General features: G+C 39.5%; 1 protein-coding gene across 2 annotated transcripts in view; it reads right to left on the bottom strand.

Moving 5' to 3' along the window:
- MED13 (mediator complex subunit 13) overlaps positions 1–7,145 on the bottom strand; it is a 111,357-nt gene extending 104,212 nt beyond the window's left edge. For both annotated transcript variants that reach the window (XM_011289087.4, XR_002149032.3), the window contains exons 1-2: positions 6,856–7,145; positions 4,832–5,066 (exon numbers count right to left, since the gene is read on the bottom strand). In XM_011289087.4, the coding sequence (XP_011287389.1) occupies positions 4,832–5,066; positions 6,856–6,921 (301 nt within the window). In that variant the 5' untranslated portion in view covers positions 6,922–7,145. The remainder of the gene's footprint in view (positions 1–4,831; positions 5,067–6,855) is intronic.
- Positions 7,146–19,356: the final 12,211 nt, after the last annotated feature.

Below are 19,356 nucleotides of genomic sequence, written 5' to 3' on the forward strand. Positions count from 1 at the left end.
GAGCCCGACGCGGGGCTCGAACTCACAGACCGCGAGATCATGACCAGAGCCGAAGTCGGACGCTCAACCGACTGAGCCAACCAGGCGCCCCAAAAAGAAATGTTTAAACGTCTAATTCAGCGTTTGTCTTGAATAATATAATTGCCCATTCACAGTCATTCACTCAACAAATATTACTGAGAGCCTTAAGCTGACAGCATCATTGATCTATGGCAAAAACCTGAAAAGCTCTGGTTTAAATACCCTAATATATGTTGACGATTATCTTTGATATGAAGGTTTAAAAAAATAGTTTCTTGCTCAAAATGGACAGTACACAGAAGAAACAGGACAAACAAAATTGTCCTAAAAGACAAGTGAATAAAAAAGCTGGGTAACAAGTAAATTATGGAAGAAGACAAAAATGAATTAACTCCCTTCAGGGTAGCTAGAGAACAAAAGTTTTTAGTTTGGCTGCACTAGATTCCTATACTTCACTGCTGTTTATCTATTTGTTAATCCTGTTAAAGCTGCTACTCAAGGTTAAATTCCATTATAATTAATATCCTTCAATAAAAGAATCTAAAATTCTAAGACTAACGAATGGCCCATTTAGTTTGACAGTATTATGATGAAATTCTTGTATAATGAAAAGTATTTGGACATGCAGCTAAAATTCCATATATACACCACAGGAGCCAGAAAAAATAACAAGTATTTTTAGCCCTGACTTTGTTTTTTTAGTTCTCAAGGTATCAAGTTTTCTCAAAGTCTCATCACATTCTAGCTTACTATAATTTTTTTTTTAAAGATGTAAACCTTCAGGAGAGGTTTTGTTTTTATTCTTAAGGGAAAGACTAAAAGCCAATAATGACAGCAATAAAATTCCAAAAAAGTGAAGGCATAAAACAAAAATACCCAGAAAAAATTCTTCTCCTTCAAGGACACACTAATGGTAATAAAACAATCTTGCTTTGATGCAAACTAATAGCACACTTAAAAGAACAAATCAGTCCTGCCCACTATAGATAGGACTTGTGACCAGAGAAATTAAGCTAAAATTTTCCCAGCACCAGTTTTATATTTCTATCACACAACCACTAAATGAGGTCTGCTACAAATGTTAAAGCAAAAAAAAAAAAAAAAAAAAAAAAAGAAATTTAAGGCTGTAATCAAGAGAGGAATTTTGTTCCCTAATCCTTCTTCTATCAAAACATACTGATATTGGGGCCCCTGGGTGGCTCAATCGGTTGAAGGTCTGACTTCAGCGCGGGTCATGGTCTCGCAGTCTGTGAGTTTGAGCCCCGCATCAGGCTCTGTGCTGACAGCCTGGAGCCTGCTTCTGATTCTGTGTCTCCCTCTCTCTCTGCCCTTCCCCCACTCATTCTCTGTCTCTCTCTGTCAAAAATAAAAAAAAAACACATACTGATATTGATTCAACTACCCATTCTCAGAGGAAAAAGCAAAAAGTTAAAAACAAAATTAAAAAAAAATAGTAGTAAGTAGAAGTTTTTGGCTTTGGGAATCAAAGAATATTCTGAACAAATGTCTTCCTGGAATGTTAGTTAGGCCAATACTAGTTAGCACAAATCCTAACCCAAAAATCATTAGGTCTTTGCAAATTACTAAACAGTACTGACTACTGCTACAAAACAAATAACTGAGAGTTTGAAGTATCAAAATAGATTTGGTTTGCTGTGACAGATTTTTACCAATTAGCAACATGACAGATTTCTACCAATTAGCTATAAGGTGAGTTTACATTCTATTTCTATACCTCATCTACACTTGAAAAGAAAGGAACCCAAACATAGGCTACACAGACAAAATTTAAAATGCACTATAGAACCTGATCAGACTCTTCAGAACTATCAAGATTATCAAAACAAGAAAAGTCTGAGAAAATATCAGTCTAGAACAGCCTAAGGAAATGGGACAACTAAATGCAGTATCCTGGATGAGGCAGAGGGTAGAAAAAGAATTTCAAGTAAAAATAAAGGAAACCCAAATAATGTATAGACTTTAGTTAATACCACTGTATCACTATCAGTTCATTAGTTGTGAAAAATGTTAACAATACATAAGATACTCAAAATAAAAACTAGGTGAGAATTATATAGGAACTTTCTATACTATCTTTGCCAATTTTATGTAAAACTTTTAAAATTAAGAGTTTATTTTTAAAAATACACTAAGGATGACACGAAGAAAGGGGTTAAGCAAAGGCAATTCTGTACTTTTATAACTAAATATTTCAGTTAATAAGAAAAACAGAATTTTACTCTTTGCAAAATAGAATGCTTTCTCTCCTTTCCCCACCAAGAAGGGAAATATCACCATAATCACAAACATTTCAGTAACAAGATGTCATAGGTGCTGAACCAAACAGAAGGGCACTGCCTGTGCCTGCAAAAAGCAAGCTCAAACTAAATTAACCAGCTTTTTAGTTACCACCTGGGTCCTTCCGGTTCCCCTTTCCTCAGTGCTACACCTCCACTTGGAACTCAGGATTGCCTCCTGCAGCTGATGCCACCCCTACTGTCCAGCTGCTCTCTTCTCAGGGGAGCTTAAAAGAAGGGAATAGAGTGCCACAGATGGGAAGAAATGAAAAAGGGGTTAGCTAGACAGACAGAGGCAGACTAATTATCCCAAAAGGGAGGCAGACGGTGTCCCTGGAGCAAAGAAAAGGGCTAGACAAATATACTCCATCTGAAAAGACCTTATTATTCTTTAAGATATGTCTGATTTAAGTAACAACATTCTAAAGTAAATGACAAGGGGGGTGGGGGAGAAAGCTAAAACATTACATAAATACCAATGACTATACACACTACAGAACAGGCTTTGGAACGGTAATTACGATTATACATACTACTCCTAATATATTTTGCTTTACTATTTCAATTGCTTTCACTTTGACAAAATTTTTAAAGTTAATTCCCATTCAGTGGCATTCAGCAAAATCTAACAACAATTAAAACCTAATATGCCAAAATTATATTCATTTACATTCAAGATCAATATTTTAAAATACAGGTACTACCATTTTTTTTTAGTTATGCAAAAAAGCAAAATTAAACTACAGAAGCAGTTTTTTAAACTGTAGCCCAGTTTTAGGAGAAAACATTTAGCATAACATGAAACTTAGGGGAGAAAAAAAATCCACACAGTATTTTCATTTAACTTTAATAGGCTTTACTTCTAAAACATTAGTCCTACTATGGTAAAACTGAATACCTCACACCTGTTAAAATTCTTTGATTTCACAAAACGTATTACATGGAATCTGGGGGGAAATGGTCTGTTCATATGCTCTGCCAATTTTATTAACACTAAAATCCCCAAGTCAGCATTATAGTTTATCAACAACTAGTTTTTATCTATAGTTTATAAACATCATTAAAATAGTTCCCAAAATTTTTGTAAGGTGGTTTTTATGACCACTTAAAATAAAGATTAAAATAACTCCAGCATACCAAAGTCAATGGAAGAAAAAGGAAGCTGGCAAGCTTACCTTTTGACATGACAATTAAAAAGCAGCAGCATCTTGCTGATGCCAGGAAGAAATTTCATATCCTCATATATATCATATATTTGTGCATGTACATATATATAAACACATCACTTTACATATTTAGAACTACACTGCATACTTAGAACTAAGAACTAATCTCTCCAGCAGGGATCTTATTAGGAAAGCTGGAAAAGCCGGAAAGCATTTATCATAAAAGAACTGCAATCACTCTCAAAATAAGGATTAGCACTGAAGGGTTTGTTCATTAGAAGGTAAAGGCGACTTTCAAAACAAATATAACACATACATTCCTACAGAAAAGTTAGTCTTACTAAGGGCTTATTTGAGACAGCCACCTGGATTACATTACATCCAAAAATAAAATAGGTCTTACAGGTCAAATGGACACTAATAGAAACTTCAGAGTACTCAATTTCAAATAAGAATGCTTTTTTTTAGTTATCTAAAAATCCTAAATTTACCTGTCAAGAATCATTACCAAACATCTTGCTGAAGTGGTTGGTACCTTACATGCAAATAACTAATCATTTACATTCCTATCATCAAAGATTCAGTTAACACTGATTCTTACAAAGTAAGCAAAAGCATCAGTGATTACTATAAGAGAGCTAGAGTTTCTTTTTCTAAAGTAACATTTAGTCCTAAAAGTCACAAAAATAAGACAGAAGTAACCTTATTGATACATTTATAATAAAATTATTTCTGTGTAACTTTTTTGATTATGACCCCATGTTCTATATAAGCTAAATAAGTTGGCACTAGTCTCATCTTAATGATAGTCTTTGATGATACAGTATCTAAAATAAAAGAATCACTTTCCAAAAATAACACAATTAACATATGCTTTCATTCGTTAATATAACAACAACTAAATATGTATCTGAAAAAACACGAGAAAGTTACAACATTTCTAGATACCCCTATAACTATCTGCATATTCATACAGTAGACAGCAATGGCAAAATTGACTCAAATAGTTAGTTACATATGCCTACAAATTACTGTTAGGAACTTTATGCTCCCCCATTCCATTTTTCTTAGGTAATGTAACATGTCTTCCCTGTGCCCTGTCTGTAAGAAGTTCACAAGGAAGCTGGGTGGTAAAAGAACAGTTATTCAAGGCTAAAGCCTACCACAGTATGGATAATTTAAGTAAAATAAAATAACCAGAGTGAAATAAGCTAAATTTTTATCTGGCTTCATACCTAACAGTGTTTCACACACACACAAAAACATCTCAATTTGTAATATAAATGATTTTTAGGAAAAGTATACAATGTTGCGTATCATTACTTAGAAATGATAAGTTGCTTTCACCTGACAAGTCATGGTGAATAAGGTCAGCAAAATTGGGGTCTTCACCCCACCAAAATATCCACAATTCTCTTCTTCCAGGTCTCTGATCTCGCCGCCAAACACCGAGTACATCTGCCTTAAGGCAGCGACTAAAACTGCTCAAAATGGGGTCTTCCTCTGTCACCGGAAACAGAATAGGGGCAGAAGTTGGGCCTTGCCATACATATCTTTTCCATTTAATTCCCGTCAAGTCAGCCTAAAGAAAAGAAAGCGTGATTATTGCACATTCACTCAAAGTCAAAAGCACTCACTTTTAAAGTCCCTTCTTTAAGACATTATAATTTTTCAATATATACTTATTAAAGCAGACTGACTGAAAAAAAATGTTTGATAAGTGAACCAAAAATTTAAGGACCAGAAACAGTTAAAAAATCAACACTGACATATCATTGAATATCAACAAATACTGTGTCCCAAAGAGAAATAAAAGAAATGTAATAATGTTAAATACAAACATGTACTTTAATACTGCACACTTAGTAAACATTTCCTAAGTTCTGTTCCAACTGGTCACACTTGTAACAGAAAATTAATTTTTAAAGACTCATCATTCCATGTTTATAGAAGTGATGTCTCTAATGAAAAGAAACGTGAACTATAACTGAAAAAATTTATTAGTTCTTCACATATCCCTTTTAGGAAAAGTGAAATAGGTGCTCACAAAGAACTGTCAAGATTTGTAGTAGTCTATTTTCAAAGAACCTGATACTAAAAGTACCAAAAATAGACGGAGCCAGAAATGTAAAACCTGCTGTTATGTCTTAACATCTGAAGATGATGCTGATTAATGGACATTGTACAAGAAAACATTTTATAAGAGAGAAGGGCGCTAAAAATCCCTATTTGGCACAGTGAACGAAATTCGACAGAGGAAATTCAGTAATTCTTTACTGCGCTTAAAGGTGTAAAGCCTAAAGTGCCAAAAATGAAACTGCTGATACATGACTGGCAGTTTACACTTGCCAACTAGTTGTGCTCCGCCCACTCAGTTCACTTACCTATCAGATTCTCTCTTAATATTTCTCATAGCACAGAAAATATAAAAAAAGTCACTGAAACTTTAAATCATGGGTGAAGCTAAGCTACTGCCCAACTGAGGACTAAATATTTGCAACAGTTGGTACTTTTCAAAGTCTTAACAGTTGGATGTTCCCAGAACTGGGCCAACCTATACAATTGTCATTCTTGCATCCAACTTCCCTAGACTTTTCAATAAAACGAGGAGCAGCCTGCTCAAAGCATTCTAAAAATACAAGCAAAAGACAAATAAAAAAAAAATTAGTGCAAAATCATGACACGTCCATTAGTCCGTTTCACTCTCACACAAACATAATGTAATAAAAGCAAGATGGCTAGAAATTGTCAAAACGGTAAACTGTTTTCAAAGTTTAAAGAGAAAACATATGAAATAGTATCTACTGGTTTTTATACAGAGATATGAACTCATCGGAGGAAAAAACTAATCTGCTAGTTTGACTCATTAGAAGAACGTAAAACGAAAAGAGATTTTTAGTATCTAAGTTCCGGGGTACTGTTTATTGGGGGAAACCAAACTACCGGAGTGAGGCATAAAGGCACCGGGAGAATGGGCAATATGCAAAGTGTGAAGAAAGATACACGCTCAATAAGGTGAAAAGCAATAGTTAAGAAACACAGAGGGAAATGTGAGTGTCCAGCCAGATAAGGAGCACAAGTTGAAGGCAGGACTATGGTGAGAAAGAGTCAGAAACAAGGAAGGAAAAAAAAAAAAAAAAAAAAAAGCCAGCACTCCTACACCAGAGCCCAGGATGGTGGGTGAGCGAACGCGTTTCCCGGGGCTGGTGCCGAGCTGGGCCGCCACGCCGGCTCTGGCTGGGCCTAGCCTAGGGACTCGGGCATCTGGATCAGACCCGGACCCCCTCCCCCACGGCCCAAGGGCGCACCTCGCCGCCCCCTCCCCCACCGCCCCGTTCGCCGGGGCCTCTGCCCGCGGCCCGGGCACTTACCAGGCAGAAGAGGTTACAGTGACAATCTTCCAGGCTGGCCCCGTTCGGCACGAAGGAGGAACTCATCGTCCCTCACAGCAGCCGCCGCCGGCGCCACAACCCACCATCCGCCATTACCGCCGCCTCCGACCAGAGAGAGAAACACAGACACCGGGGAGGGCGGGGGGGTGGTGGTTGGGGGAGCGGTGGAAGAGGAGGCCGCCGGGCCGCCCGCCCTCCCCACCCACCCCCCCCGCCGCCGCGAGCAGCCCCCGCCGCCCGGCCGGCACCTAGCCGCCCGGGGCCCAGGGCCGGCGGGAGGGCCGCGCCGCGCTCGCCCCGCGGGCCGGACTGCAGCCGCCGCGGAGCCCGCGGACGCTCGTTCCTCTCTGGGGGACAGAGGAGATATGGGCCCCTTCCACAAGGAAAAATAATAAATTACACAATAAATAATTAAAATCGAGTCCGAGAGGGCAGAGCACAGGCCCTGGAGACTTCTCCCGGGCGGGGAGGCGCCCGTAGAGGGGCAGGAAGGGCAAGAACCGGGAGAGAAGCTCAGGCCCCCGGCCCGGCAGCGGCGATGTCCTTAAGCCCAGAATCTCTTCAGCGGCGGAGGTGGTGGCGGCGTCTGCGGGCTGAGACCATTCTCTGGCTGTGTCTTCGTGTCGTCCCTGGGCCAAGCCGGCCTAACGTCTGCTCTACTGCGGCCTCACCGCCCGGACGCCGTAGTCTCCCCCATTTTGTGGGCCCAGCGGGCGGTGTTTTTCCCCCTTTAATCCGAATTCACGGGTTTTCCCTTCGCTTTAATGGCGGCCACAGGGACCAGCTCGCCCTCTCTGCTCGCCCATTGGCCGCCTTGAGGTCACGTGGGCTCGGGCTCCGTGGGGAGGAGGAGAGAGAAGGGAGTGAGAGAGGGCCGGGAAGCTTTCGGCGGAGGCGGTGAGCCCTGGGGACCGGACAACCAGCTGGCGGCTACTAAGATAGCGCCATCTGCTGGGTGCCCCAGCTAGTGTAAGATGACCCCGGGCCCCAGGCCCTACCTTGTTCCTTGCTGGGAATTTGCAGTGCAGGAGGGTTGTATCACAAATCTGATAATTACGTGGAAATCAGTTTGATTTCGTCGTAAGAGAAAGTGTTGTAAAAATTCTCAGGCATCCTCAATCCTCATTTTTTCCAGGGGACCACTGAGGTGTTTTGCAAACCTCCGAGCTTGGGAGTCAGACGACCTGAGATGGAACTTGGACCCTTAAAAGTTGTGATACTAAGAAAGAAATGTATAAGAAACAATATAGCCTCGTTGTTAATAGCCTGAGAGTTAGAGCCACACTGTTGGGGTTCAAACCTTGAGCTAGTCACCTCTTTGTGTCTCAGTTTCCTCATTTGTGAAGTGGGGAAGAGATACCCCCTATCTCACAGGATTGTTGTGATAATTAATACATATAAAGCAGGTATCCCAGTACCTGGGATAGATCTGCATTGCTAAGAGTTATCTATTATTGTTGTCATCATTACCTCATAAGGTTATTGTGAGGAGTTGGTGAACCAGTCAGTTTAAGTGAAGTGCCCACCAGTATAATCTCTGTGAGAACTAGAACTTTGTTTTGCTTACCGCTGTATCACTAGGGCATAAAACAAGGTTCCTAGAACACAGTAGGTGCTTGATATTTGTAAATCTGCAAATCAATGAATAGTAAGAAGTGGCAAGTAAGATATTAGTTCCCTTCCCTATAAAACATTCAATTCTTTACTAGATTACACTTAAGTATAAGAATTCAAACATTTTCCCTGAGGTTTTCTCTCTCCCCTAACAGTGGGGAGAGAGAAAGGAAGTAAGAGAGAGAATGGAAGAAGGGAAGGAAAGGTAAAGGTGAATCAAAAGTTACGGGGTGCCTGGGTACTCAGTTGAGCTTCTGACTCTTGATTTGGACTCAGGTTACAATTTCATGGTCAAAAGATCCAGCCTCGCATGGCTCGCTCTGTGCTGGGAGTGGAGGCTGCTTAAGATTCTCTCTCTCATCTTGATGATGAAAGTTGAACTTTCTTTCATGTATTTGTTGTCTTTAAAATTTTTATTTCTTGGGGCACCTGGGTGGCTGAGTCAGTTGAGCATCCGACTTGGACTCAGGTCATGATCTGGGGGTTCATGGGTCCGAGCCCCACATCGGGCTGTACTGACAGCTCAGAGCCTGGAGCCTGCTTCAGATTCTGTGTCTCCCTCTTTCTCTGCCCCTCCCCCACTCATGCTCTGTCGCTCTTGCTCTCAAAAATAAATATTAAAAAAAATTTTTTTTAAAGATTCTCTCCCTTTCCCTCCCCCCTCCCCCATTCACACATGTGGGTGTGCACACTCTCAAAAAAAGGAAAAAAAAAAAAGAAAGAAACATTCTTCCTTGAGTTAGGATTTACCATAATTTTACATCATAATTGCCTTTGTAATATAAATGATGGGCTCTTCCATGTCACTTCTACAGCCATGGAATGGAAAGCATTCTTTAGTCAACCATTCATTCATCTATGATGATTAAGAGCCCAAATCTTAAAGCCCAAAGCCTGTAGAAAAAGTTCTGCCTCTTACTAGTTGATCTTGGATTAAATTTTACTTCAGATGAAATAAATTTCTACTACTCTCTGCTTTTGTATTGTAAAATGAAGATAATAAGTGTTTTTGGGGGGCATGTGGCTGGCTGAGTTGGTTAAGCATCATTCTTGATTTCGGCTTAGGTCATAATTTCATGTCTCATGGGATCGAGCCCCATACAGGCTCTGCTCTGACAGTACGGAGGCTACTTGGGATTCTCTCTCCCTTTCTCTCTGCCCCTCCCAGCCCCCCCCCCCCAAATAAATAAATAAATAAACTTTTTTTAAAAAGTACTTTTCTCCTAAAGTGTCTGGTGAATGACACATTGTAGGTATAGGGCTTGCCACAGTGCTTACTAAATGTTAGCTATTAAAATACTTGTTTTTTTTAATTTTTTTTTCAATGTTTATTTATTTTTGGGACAGAGAGAGACGGAGCATGAATGGGGGAGGGGCAGAGAGAGAGAGAGGGAGACACAGAATCGGAAACAGGCTTCAGGCTCTGAGCCATCAGCCCAAAGCCTGACGCGAGGCTCGAACTCACGGACCGCGAGATCGTGACCTGGCTGAAGTCGGACGCTTAACCGACTGCGCCACCCAGGCGCCCCTTAAAATACTTTTAAAAATCATTATTGAGGGGCGCCTGGGTGGCTCAGTTGGTTGAGCGATTGATTTCGGCTCAGGACATGATCTCAAGGGGTCTGGGTTCGAGCTCTGCGTCTGGCTCTGTCCTGACAGCTCGGAGCCTGGAGCCTGCTTTGGATTCAGTGTCTCCCTCTCTCTCTTTCTGCCCCTCCCCCGCTCATGCACATGCGCGCTCGCGCTCTCTCCCTCTCAAATAAGTAAACATTAAAAGAATTTAAAAAAAAAAACAAAACAAAACATTGAGCATCTGCGTGCTTAACTGAGTGTGTTCCTGGTCTTTGCTAGGCCTGGGATACAAATATGAATAAGATACCTGCCTGTCTCTCAAGATTCCTGAAAAGAGGCAATAAAGGAAACATTTCCCACAGAATCAGATAAAATACGATGAAGGTGATTGCTTGAATAAGGCATGTATGAACTATGGCACAATAGGAGGAGGAGCACCAAAGTCAGAGAAGGCATCTTAAAGTAGGTAGCATTTGAAATCAGATTTAAAGGATAAAATGAATTCTTATAAAGCCCTTTGAAGCAGTTAAATCTTATTAAGCCCAATTCAGATCCAAAGGCCACATATCAAAGTCAATTATACAACCAAGACTAATTTAATCCAGGAGCTCAAATTAGCTGAAGTCCACATCCTTTCTGAGTGCCAGCACCAGGGAGACAGCAATTCCCAGACCCCATAAGGTAAGAGCGCCTCTCCACATCTCTTTTTCCCTGATAGAATCCTCAGATCTTTGTTCCCACTGCTTTTGGCACTCTGAAATGTCCTTCCCCACCTTTTTTTTTATCCAAAACATAGCCATCCTCTTTGGAAGTCTCACCCTCCATTGCTCAGGCCTCAACTCAAGCACCTTCCTCAGGACTCCAGAGGCAGGTAGAATCTCCCTGAAACATTTGCAAATAACATTTGCAAAGTAACATTTGTTTGACCTTTTATTTGAATATCATTCTTGTCAAAAAGAAGAGAGAGGAGATAGAAGAAGACCCAGGAGAAAATGTCCCAGAAAGGATCATGAAAGGAGCAAGACAGAGAAAGAAGGGTGAAAAAGCAAAAGAGAGAAACTGAGAGAAAATGGAGAAACAAGGTGGAGGAAAGGGACACCAAATGTGAGAGGAATGGAAACATCATGGAGAGAAAAGATCAATATCAGCACACAGAGAACATGTCAGTAACCACCTACCTTCTCTTAAAATGCTATTTTGTGTAAGTTTTAAAGTAACGGAAATAAAACAGTATATGCACATTGTCAAAAGTTTGGAAGATACAGGAAAGTGTAAAGATGAAACGTTTTAAGTGTACACTTTTTTTTTTTTTTTTTTTTTTTTTTTAATGCCCAAGGGGCACCTGGGTGGCTCAGTCAGTTGAGCTTCTGACTTCAGCTCAGGTCATGATCTCGTGGTTCGTGGGTTCGAGCCCTACGTCGGGCTCTGTGCTGACAGCTCAGAGCCTGGGGCCTAGTTCAGATTCTGTGTCTCCCTCTCTCTCTGCCCCTCTCCCGCTCACACTCTGTCTCTCTCTCTTTCAAAAATAAATAAACATTTAAAAAAAATTTTTAAATGCCCATTACATCACCATTCATAATCAGCCATCTTTTAACATTTTGACGTTTTCCTTCCAGACTTTTCCTTATATACATATATATCTCCGACATGGTTGAAATCATATTACATATACATTTTACTACACATACTTACTATCTAGTTAATGTGTCAGGTCATGTATGAACAAGGCATCGGATATACAAGGAGTTCATAATCTTGCTAGATATGGCAATTGGATAGTTAGACCAACTAGGATCAAAACTCCACACTGCCTGCTAGCTCCCTAACTTCCATTTACTCATTAGTAAAATGTGTATGCAACAATAGCACCCAAATGTTAGAGTTGTTGTGACAAAGGAGATAATCTAAGTAAAATAGGAGAGCCAATCAGGAATGCTAAGGTGAATGTTAGACAGTTGCCTTGGGGTGCTAATCACCTATTGTCTTTGACCCTTTGAAATGTGAATTTGCTCAATGATCTACATTTAAAATTGTTCTCTAACTCCTTCACCCTTTTAGGGACTCCATTCTGAAAAGGACAGTGGATGTACCTGGCCTCCCGGACAGGGGACAGATACATCATCTAAGACAGAGAAAGTCTAGGAAAGGGCAATGTCGGACTTTAGGACTAATGTTCCCCACCTGTTCTGAAAAATCCCAGGGTCTAGAGCAGAGCTATCCAATGGAAGTGTAATGTTAGCTAAAGAAGTAATTAAAACTTTTTCAGTAGCCACATTAAAAAAATAAAAAAAACAAATAGGTGAAATTAATTTTAATTATATATTTATCCCAACATAACAGAAATATTACAATTTCATATGTAATCAATGTAAAAATTATTGAGATAGTTTGCCTTTTTTTTAAACCGAATCTTTCAAAATCTACACAGAATCAAAATACACATGTATTTTCACTTACAGCACATTTCATTTCACACTAGCCACATATCAAATGCCCAATAGCCACACGTGGTTAGTGGCTACTATGTTGAGTAATACACGTCTATACAGTCAAAAGCTATAAACTAAGGACCAATTAAGCTGTAGAGTGAGTGGTCTTGAGCCTGGGGACAATATTGATTTTCATAAGGTCATGTTAATGGTTTAATGTTGTATTTAATTCAATGTATTAAAAAAAAAGGCTGAGTGAATGCACAGACACTGCTTCGTTGAATATAGAAATAAACAATGTAAATTAGTAAGTTGAGCCAATTAAAACATTTCAGTTCTAAGTGCTAAATATCCTAAACTGTCTTCAAGGTTGGACTGACTTGCCATTTTTCTTAGTAGTGTAGCATCTACTCTCAAACACAAGTTTCTCAATACATGTTTTATTTTAATATTAAATTTGAAGTCAATTCCCCCTAATTTCCTCACTTTGAAATTTGGTTTGTAATCCTTCATAAGCAAATCAAATATCTCCTTCCCCCTTTCTTTATTTTATCTGAGCTGGTCATTTGATTGCTCTGGATCTCAGTTTTCTCAATTAAGAAAGACTGAATTAAATAATTGCTATGATTTAACACCTCAAATGTAACACTTAATATATGTCAGGCACTGTGCTAATTATTTTACATTAATTATCTATTATCCTTTCCACAAGCTTCTGAGGTAAGTGCTATATTATCCCACTTTTCTAGATTGGAATACTGAGGTTTAGAGAACAACTTGCCCAAGGTCTCTAAAAGTGTGCTAAGGGAGCCTAATCCATAGTGAGGGGGCTCAAGGGAAACTTCCTGGAGGGACAGTTGAAACTAAATCTTGAAGGATGAGTTAAGTTGAGCTAGGAAAGATTCAGGTGAAAGGGGAAGGAGAGGGACAGAAGGAAGGGATGGGGTGGAGATGGGTGGGGGCTGAACAGAAAGCTTAGTGTTGGTAAGAAAAGATTAGGTTGAAGAAGTAACCCTACGGCCAAATTATGAAGAGTGTGGATTTCTTCCAGAAGAGAATGAGTAACCACTGAAAAACTTTAAACATGAGAGTACCGAACTAAGATTTGTTTTTAGAAGCAAGATGCCAGGAGACTTGTTCTGGGCATTATGGAAATCCAGTCAGGAAGTGAAGACGCCTGAACTAATTAAGAGGAGCTTATCTAAAAACATCCTTTTTGCTTCACAATTATTCCCTCTATTAAGACATCAGCAAGGAAGACAGGGAGCTAGAGGAAATCACTTTTGCAAAATGCTGAGCATTCCTTTCTTACTGAGCAGATGATTTTTCTCAGAGTAGCCAAAGTTAAGAGAGGAGACAAGTGCCATTCTCTGAACCTACTCCTCCTACTAAAAAGTTCCACACAGAACTTTGGTCTCACAGGATAATTCCTACCCAGATACAACCCAGTTTGCGACTTTATGTTCTCTTCCCCCAAGGAAAGGTTCAAAAGAATTCAGAAGATGTAATGAGGTGATAAAATGGGAAGATTATTCTAGGGTTATTCTACCGTGTAGAACTTGCATATATGTAAGGGATTTAATAGTAACATAGATGAAGGTAATAGTTTCATAGCATTTCTACCACTAGCTTTGACATTCATTCATTCACTCATTCATTCAATTAATATCTATTGATATTTACAATGAGCAAGGTTCTGTGCTAGGTGCTATAATGATGGGGCAATATGCAATAGTACATCAGAAATAGATTTGACTCTGAAGAAGCTCTTAATTCTCAGACAATAAGATAACATTAAATAAAAGTAAGTTGTGTATAAAAATGACTAAAATGGGTGTAGATCAAATATTATAAAATTGAAAGTAGATGGGGCTATCCTCAAGTAATGAGGAACAAAAGGTTAAAGGAGTGAAACTTTGCATTTAAAGCAGACAATAATTTATGTATAAGATTTGGATTTGCAGAGATTTGGGAAGAGCAATTTAGGCTACTGTTTCCCAAACTGGACTTTGAAAACAAGGTTCTGAAGAACATTGGAAATTCCATGAGAGAGGGTTCTCGGTTGTGCTGGGAACTTGCCTATTCTCAAATTGATTTCCTTCTCTCCCTCTGCCATATTTTGCATTTTAAGAAGTTGCTCCTTACAACTGACATTTCTCAGGCTCTCTTATCAGTTTCCTTGTGGTTTGGTTTGGCCAATGAAAGCAAGGGCAGCAGATGAGGGGCCATGGAGAGGCTAGGTCTTTCCTTCTCCCTGTGCTTCAGGCAGTGTCTCCAGTACTGGTTGCATCCTCTTTGGGACTCCAACTGCAAATGGACAGCTCCTCTCTCTCAGTGGACCCAGCTTCTACTGGGTAGTCTTGGCTCTTGGGCCATCTACTGATGCATATTGAATTACCTTGAAACTTCACAGCTTAAAACAACAAATATTTTATTATCTCACACAATTCCTGAGGTTTAGTAATCTGAGAGTGACTTAACCAGGTGATTCTGGCTCAAGGTCTCTCATGAGGTTGCAGTCAAGATGTTGGCTGGGGCTACAGTTATCTCAAGGCCAGAGTAGGACTGAAGAGTTCACTTCCAAGTTCACTCACATGGTTGTTGGCAGGACACAGCTCCTAGCTGGACATTGGCCAGAGGTTTCAGTATTCTGCCAGGTGGCCTCCTCAGAACTGTATACAACATGGCAGCTTGTGTTTCCAATAGGAAGTTATCCAAGAGATAGAGATACCAGAATAGAAATGCAGTCTTTTTAATAACCTAACTCAGAAGTAACATACCACCACCACTGCTGCCACATGCTGTTGGTAACACAGACTAACTGTGATCAGTGCGGGAAAGGCAAACACGGGTGCTAATACCAAGAGGCAAGGATAATTGAGAGCTATCTTGAAGGCTGGTCCATCCTCTGGTCCTTGATGATTAACGTCCCTCTCAAATATGAAATACACTTACTTTCTCCCCAAAGTCACCAAAAGTCTCTTACGGCATCAGCTTGAAGTCAACGTGTCATCGTCTAAATCAAGTCCCAACACAGTTGAGGCTTCCTTAAGTATAGCTCCTTGAGTATAGTCCCTCTCCCCTCCACAGAGCTAAAGCAACAACCTATCAGCCTTCCATTCATCCAACATACAATGGTGACACGGACATAAGAGGGTAACTGCTATGGATATTCCTGCTCAAAAAGGGGGAGAATGGCAGGCACAGAGAAGTCACTGGTCCACTGTAATTCCTAAACCCAGCTGAGCAAATGTTGAAAGTTCCTTAATTAAGTCTCAATGTCTGGGAATAATTCTCCCTGGCTCTGAGCTTCATGTTCTGGGGTCTTGGTTCTGACTTCGAAGTCATCCTCCCTTTTTCATGAAAGATAGCCCATGTTTACAGCTGAGGAGTTTTCTCAGCCTACTTCTTGCGAGTAGGACTTTTGAGAGTGTAAAGGCCTTTTAAAATTTTGTATTATATTGATAATTTTTGGTCCAAGATGGCAATGTTTCTGCATACACACTTCCTTTAAAATTTGTATGAGTTTTCTGTGAATCTTATTGGAGTCCACTCCATTAGACAAAAGCTACACCTACAAATACCTTTCTGATGACACGGCTGAAGGATAATGACCTTAAGCTTCCTAGATGCTTTATCATTTTATTGAGAGTCTGTGTGAGACACACTTTTAATCTCCTTAGAGGAACTTTTGTCTGACAGAATAGTACTCTGACACATGCCTTAAATCTTTCTGAGACTTTCTTTGACAAAAGATTTTACAGTCACACCACTGGCTTTATCTTTGGGCTGTGTTTTACTGACAGTGCCCTGGATCTCATAATTGCTCAGAAGCTGCATCTTAATTTTAGCTTTGTTTACCATTCAGAGAAGCTGAGGATTTTCAAAAACAGCAAATTCTGTCTCCTTTTTGTTTAACAGTTCTTTATTTTACCTCTCTTCTCCCACATGTTATTATAGAAGAAAGATTTGCTTGAAAATCTGTTTTGCTAGATCACCCAGTTCATTAGACACATTTTCTACCTTTCAGTTACTGTATGGCAGGCAGTGGTGTTGCTGAACTTTATGCTTCTTTATAATAACGTCCCCTTTCCTCTAGTATCCAATAACAGAACCTCATTTTCTTGCAAACCTTCACTTGCAGCATATCAAACATATGATATGATACCTCTAGTAACAGTTTCTTCAAGTACTTTAGACTTTCATTAACCCCATCTCCAAAGTCCACTGTCCAGTTCCAAAGTTACTTCTGCATTTTAGGATTTTGTTACAGCAGAATCCCACTTCCAGGTAGCAATAAGTACATTAGTTATATATTTCTATGTAATATATTATTCTGAAGCTTAGCAGTTGAAAACAGCAAATATTTATTATCTCACACAGTTTTTGAGGATCAGGAGTCTAGGACCTGGCTTAGCTAGATCTCAGGGCTAGGGGCTCAGGGTTTCTCAAGAGGATGCAGTCAGTCAAGATGTTTGCTAGAGCTGCAGTTATCTCAAGGCTTAACTGGGGCTGGAGAATCTGCCAAAAAATGTATTACCACATCTGGGCAACATTACCTTCTCCCTTAGTCTCTAGAATCCAAGGGGTAGCATCTCCCTCATACTGCCCATCTGTGGGTTGTCCCACTATTACCCTTAGAATTTCTCTAAAAATTTTAAAACTAGTTCCTCACATTAGATTCCCTGGATTGAATTCCCTGGCATAGGTGCTGTTTTCTGTTCTGGATCTTGATTCGTATGTTAGTCAATGAGGTTCTGTTGAGCTGAACGAAGTTTTGTTTGAGGGAACAAATTTCTTTACTGTGGGACTTTTCAGAGCTTTTAATATGTTAAATACACTGTCAATCTCCCTGAGGAATCTACAACACACAGCATTTCCCAAATTCTTTTCATCACAGATCCTACCTTTGTTTTGTTTTTGTTTTGTTTTGTTTTGTTTTTACATGCACCTTATAGCTAGGATGCAAAAGCCATGATTTAGAAACATCATAGATCAATTTAACTGAAACAATAAGCTTTGTAAAGGAAAGCAGTAGAAAACAAGGTGAGAAAAGAGTTTAGGCTTAATCACTGAGGGTGAGGTGTTTAAACTTGATCCTATAGGCATTGAAGAGTCACTGAAGGTTGCCTCCTGTTGGGTAAAAAGTTAGAATTGTTGAGCTAAACTGTTTAATCATAGCAATGCCCTTTATTTTTTTATATGCAGAATTACCTAGTATGATTAGTGAAATGGTGAAAAGAGAATTGTAGTTTAAATTTTTTTTAATGTTTATTTTTATTTTTGAGAGAGAGAGACAGAGCATGAATGGGGAGGGTCAGAGAAAGAGAGAGAGAGACACACACACACAGAATCTGAAGCAGGTTCCAGGCTCTGAGCTGTCAGCACAGAGCCCAACACGGGGCTTGAACTCATGAACCGTGAGATCATGACCTGAGCCGAAGTTGGACGCTTAACCGACTGAGCCACCCAGGCACCCCAAGAGAATTGCAGTTTAAATGTTTTTCTTTCTACTGCCTTTATCTTTGGTTTAAAAAGGTTGAAGAAACTTGGCCCAAACTTTAGGTATCTCATCTTGTTTGGCTTATGTTTTCAATATATTAGATGAATTTGAAAAAAAAAATGGAGAAACCCTCAGAAGAAAAGAAAATGCTGCAACATACTCCTCTAAAAAACAGCTTTGTCAGAGATGTTAAAAGATAGAGAAATTCTTTTGAAAAGAATTAGTGATGAGAAAAGAAGATGGAAGTATATCTCAGGGAAATAATGAGCTAGTAACTAGGAAGAGAATAGACATCTTTTAGGAAAAGCAGTATTTAAATGGTAATGTGTACATGACTTACCTATTTCTGCAGAACAAATTATCCCCAAACATTATTATTATCTTAACATTATTAACATTATTATCTTTCACAGTCTGTGGCTCTTTGGTTCTAGCTTAGAGATTCCCATGAGGTTAAGTCAGATGGTGGTTGTGATTGCAGTCATCTAAAGGCCTGATTTAGGATACTAGATGTGCTTCCATGGTGGCTCATTCACATGAATGGCAAGTTAGTGCTGGCTACCAGCAGGAGGCCTCAGTTTCTCCTCACATAGGTAAATTTTCAGGGGGTCCTTGAATTCATGGTGGCTGACTTCCCCCCAGAGCAAGGGATTTAAGAGGCCAAGACAAAAATTACAATGTCTTTAATGTCTAGTTTCAGAAGGCCTACACTGTCACTTCTATAGTAATCTATTTGTCACACAAATCATCCCTGATTGAATGTAGGAGGGGAACACCAAGATAGGAGCATCAGTCTAGGTTATCTTGGAAGCTGGCTACCATAGCATATGTTCTACATTTCTAGATTCCTCTGTTAACAGTCTTTCCCTCAACAAAACTCTTTCGAAATAGATACAACTTGGATAGCCAAATTATGCCTAGCATACTGAAAACATCATATTATCAGGTCAAATTTTAAAGAATTTCAGTGCAAGCTCAGCCAGTCTTCTGGATTTCTGTTTTCAAAGATATGTATGGGATTTCCTATTGCAAAAGCTAAGCAAGTCAGGAATCTCTCAAGAACAAAGATTTATCCAAAGGCTGAAAATTCATCATTGATGAAGAAAAGTAGTTTATGACACCAGTTATTTTATTCCTCTGCTCACCATAAACAAATTCATCTCTTTGGGGAAAGGGGAAGCAGGTATATACAATATCTGACATGCTTGATTTTAGAAGACCTCTTTTTTTTAAAACATGAAAATCATATAAATAATCAGTAACTTTTTTCCTTTAAAAAGCCCAAACTGTATTCATTCAAAATCTGTATCTTTTAATGTGGGAGAGATAAGTTACTGAAAGTATATGACCAGAAGAAATGTT

The sequence above is a fragment of the Felis catus genome, chromosome E1 (assembly GCF_018350175.1).
Source record: "Felis catus isolate Fca126 chromosome E1, F.catus_Fca126_mat1.0, whole genome shotgun sequence".
NCBI classification, from domain to species: domain Eukaryota; kingdom Metazoa; phylum Chordata; class Mammalia; order Carnivora; family Felidae; genus Felis; species Felis catus.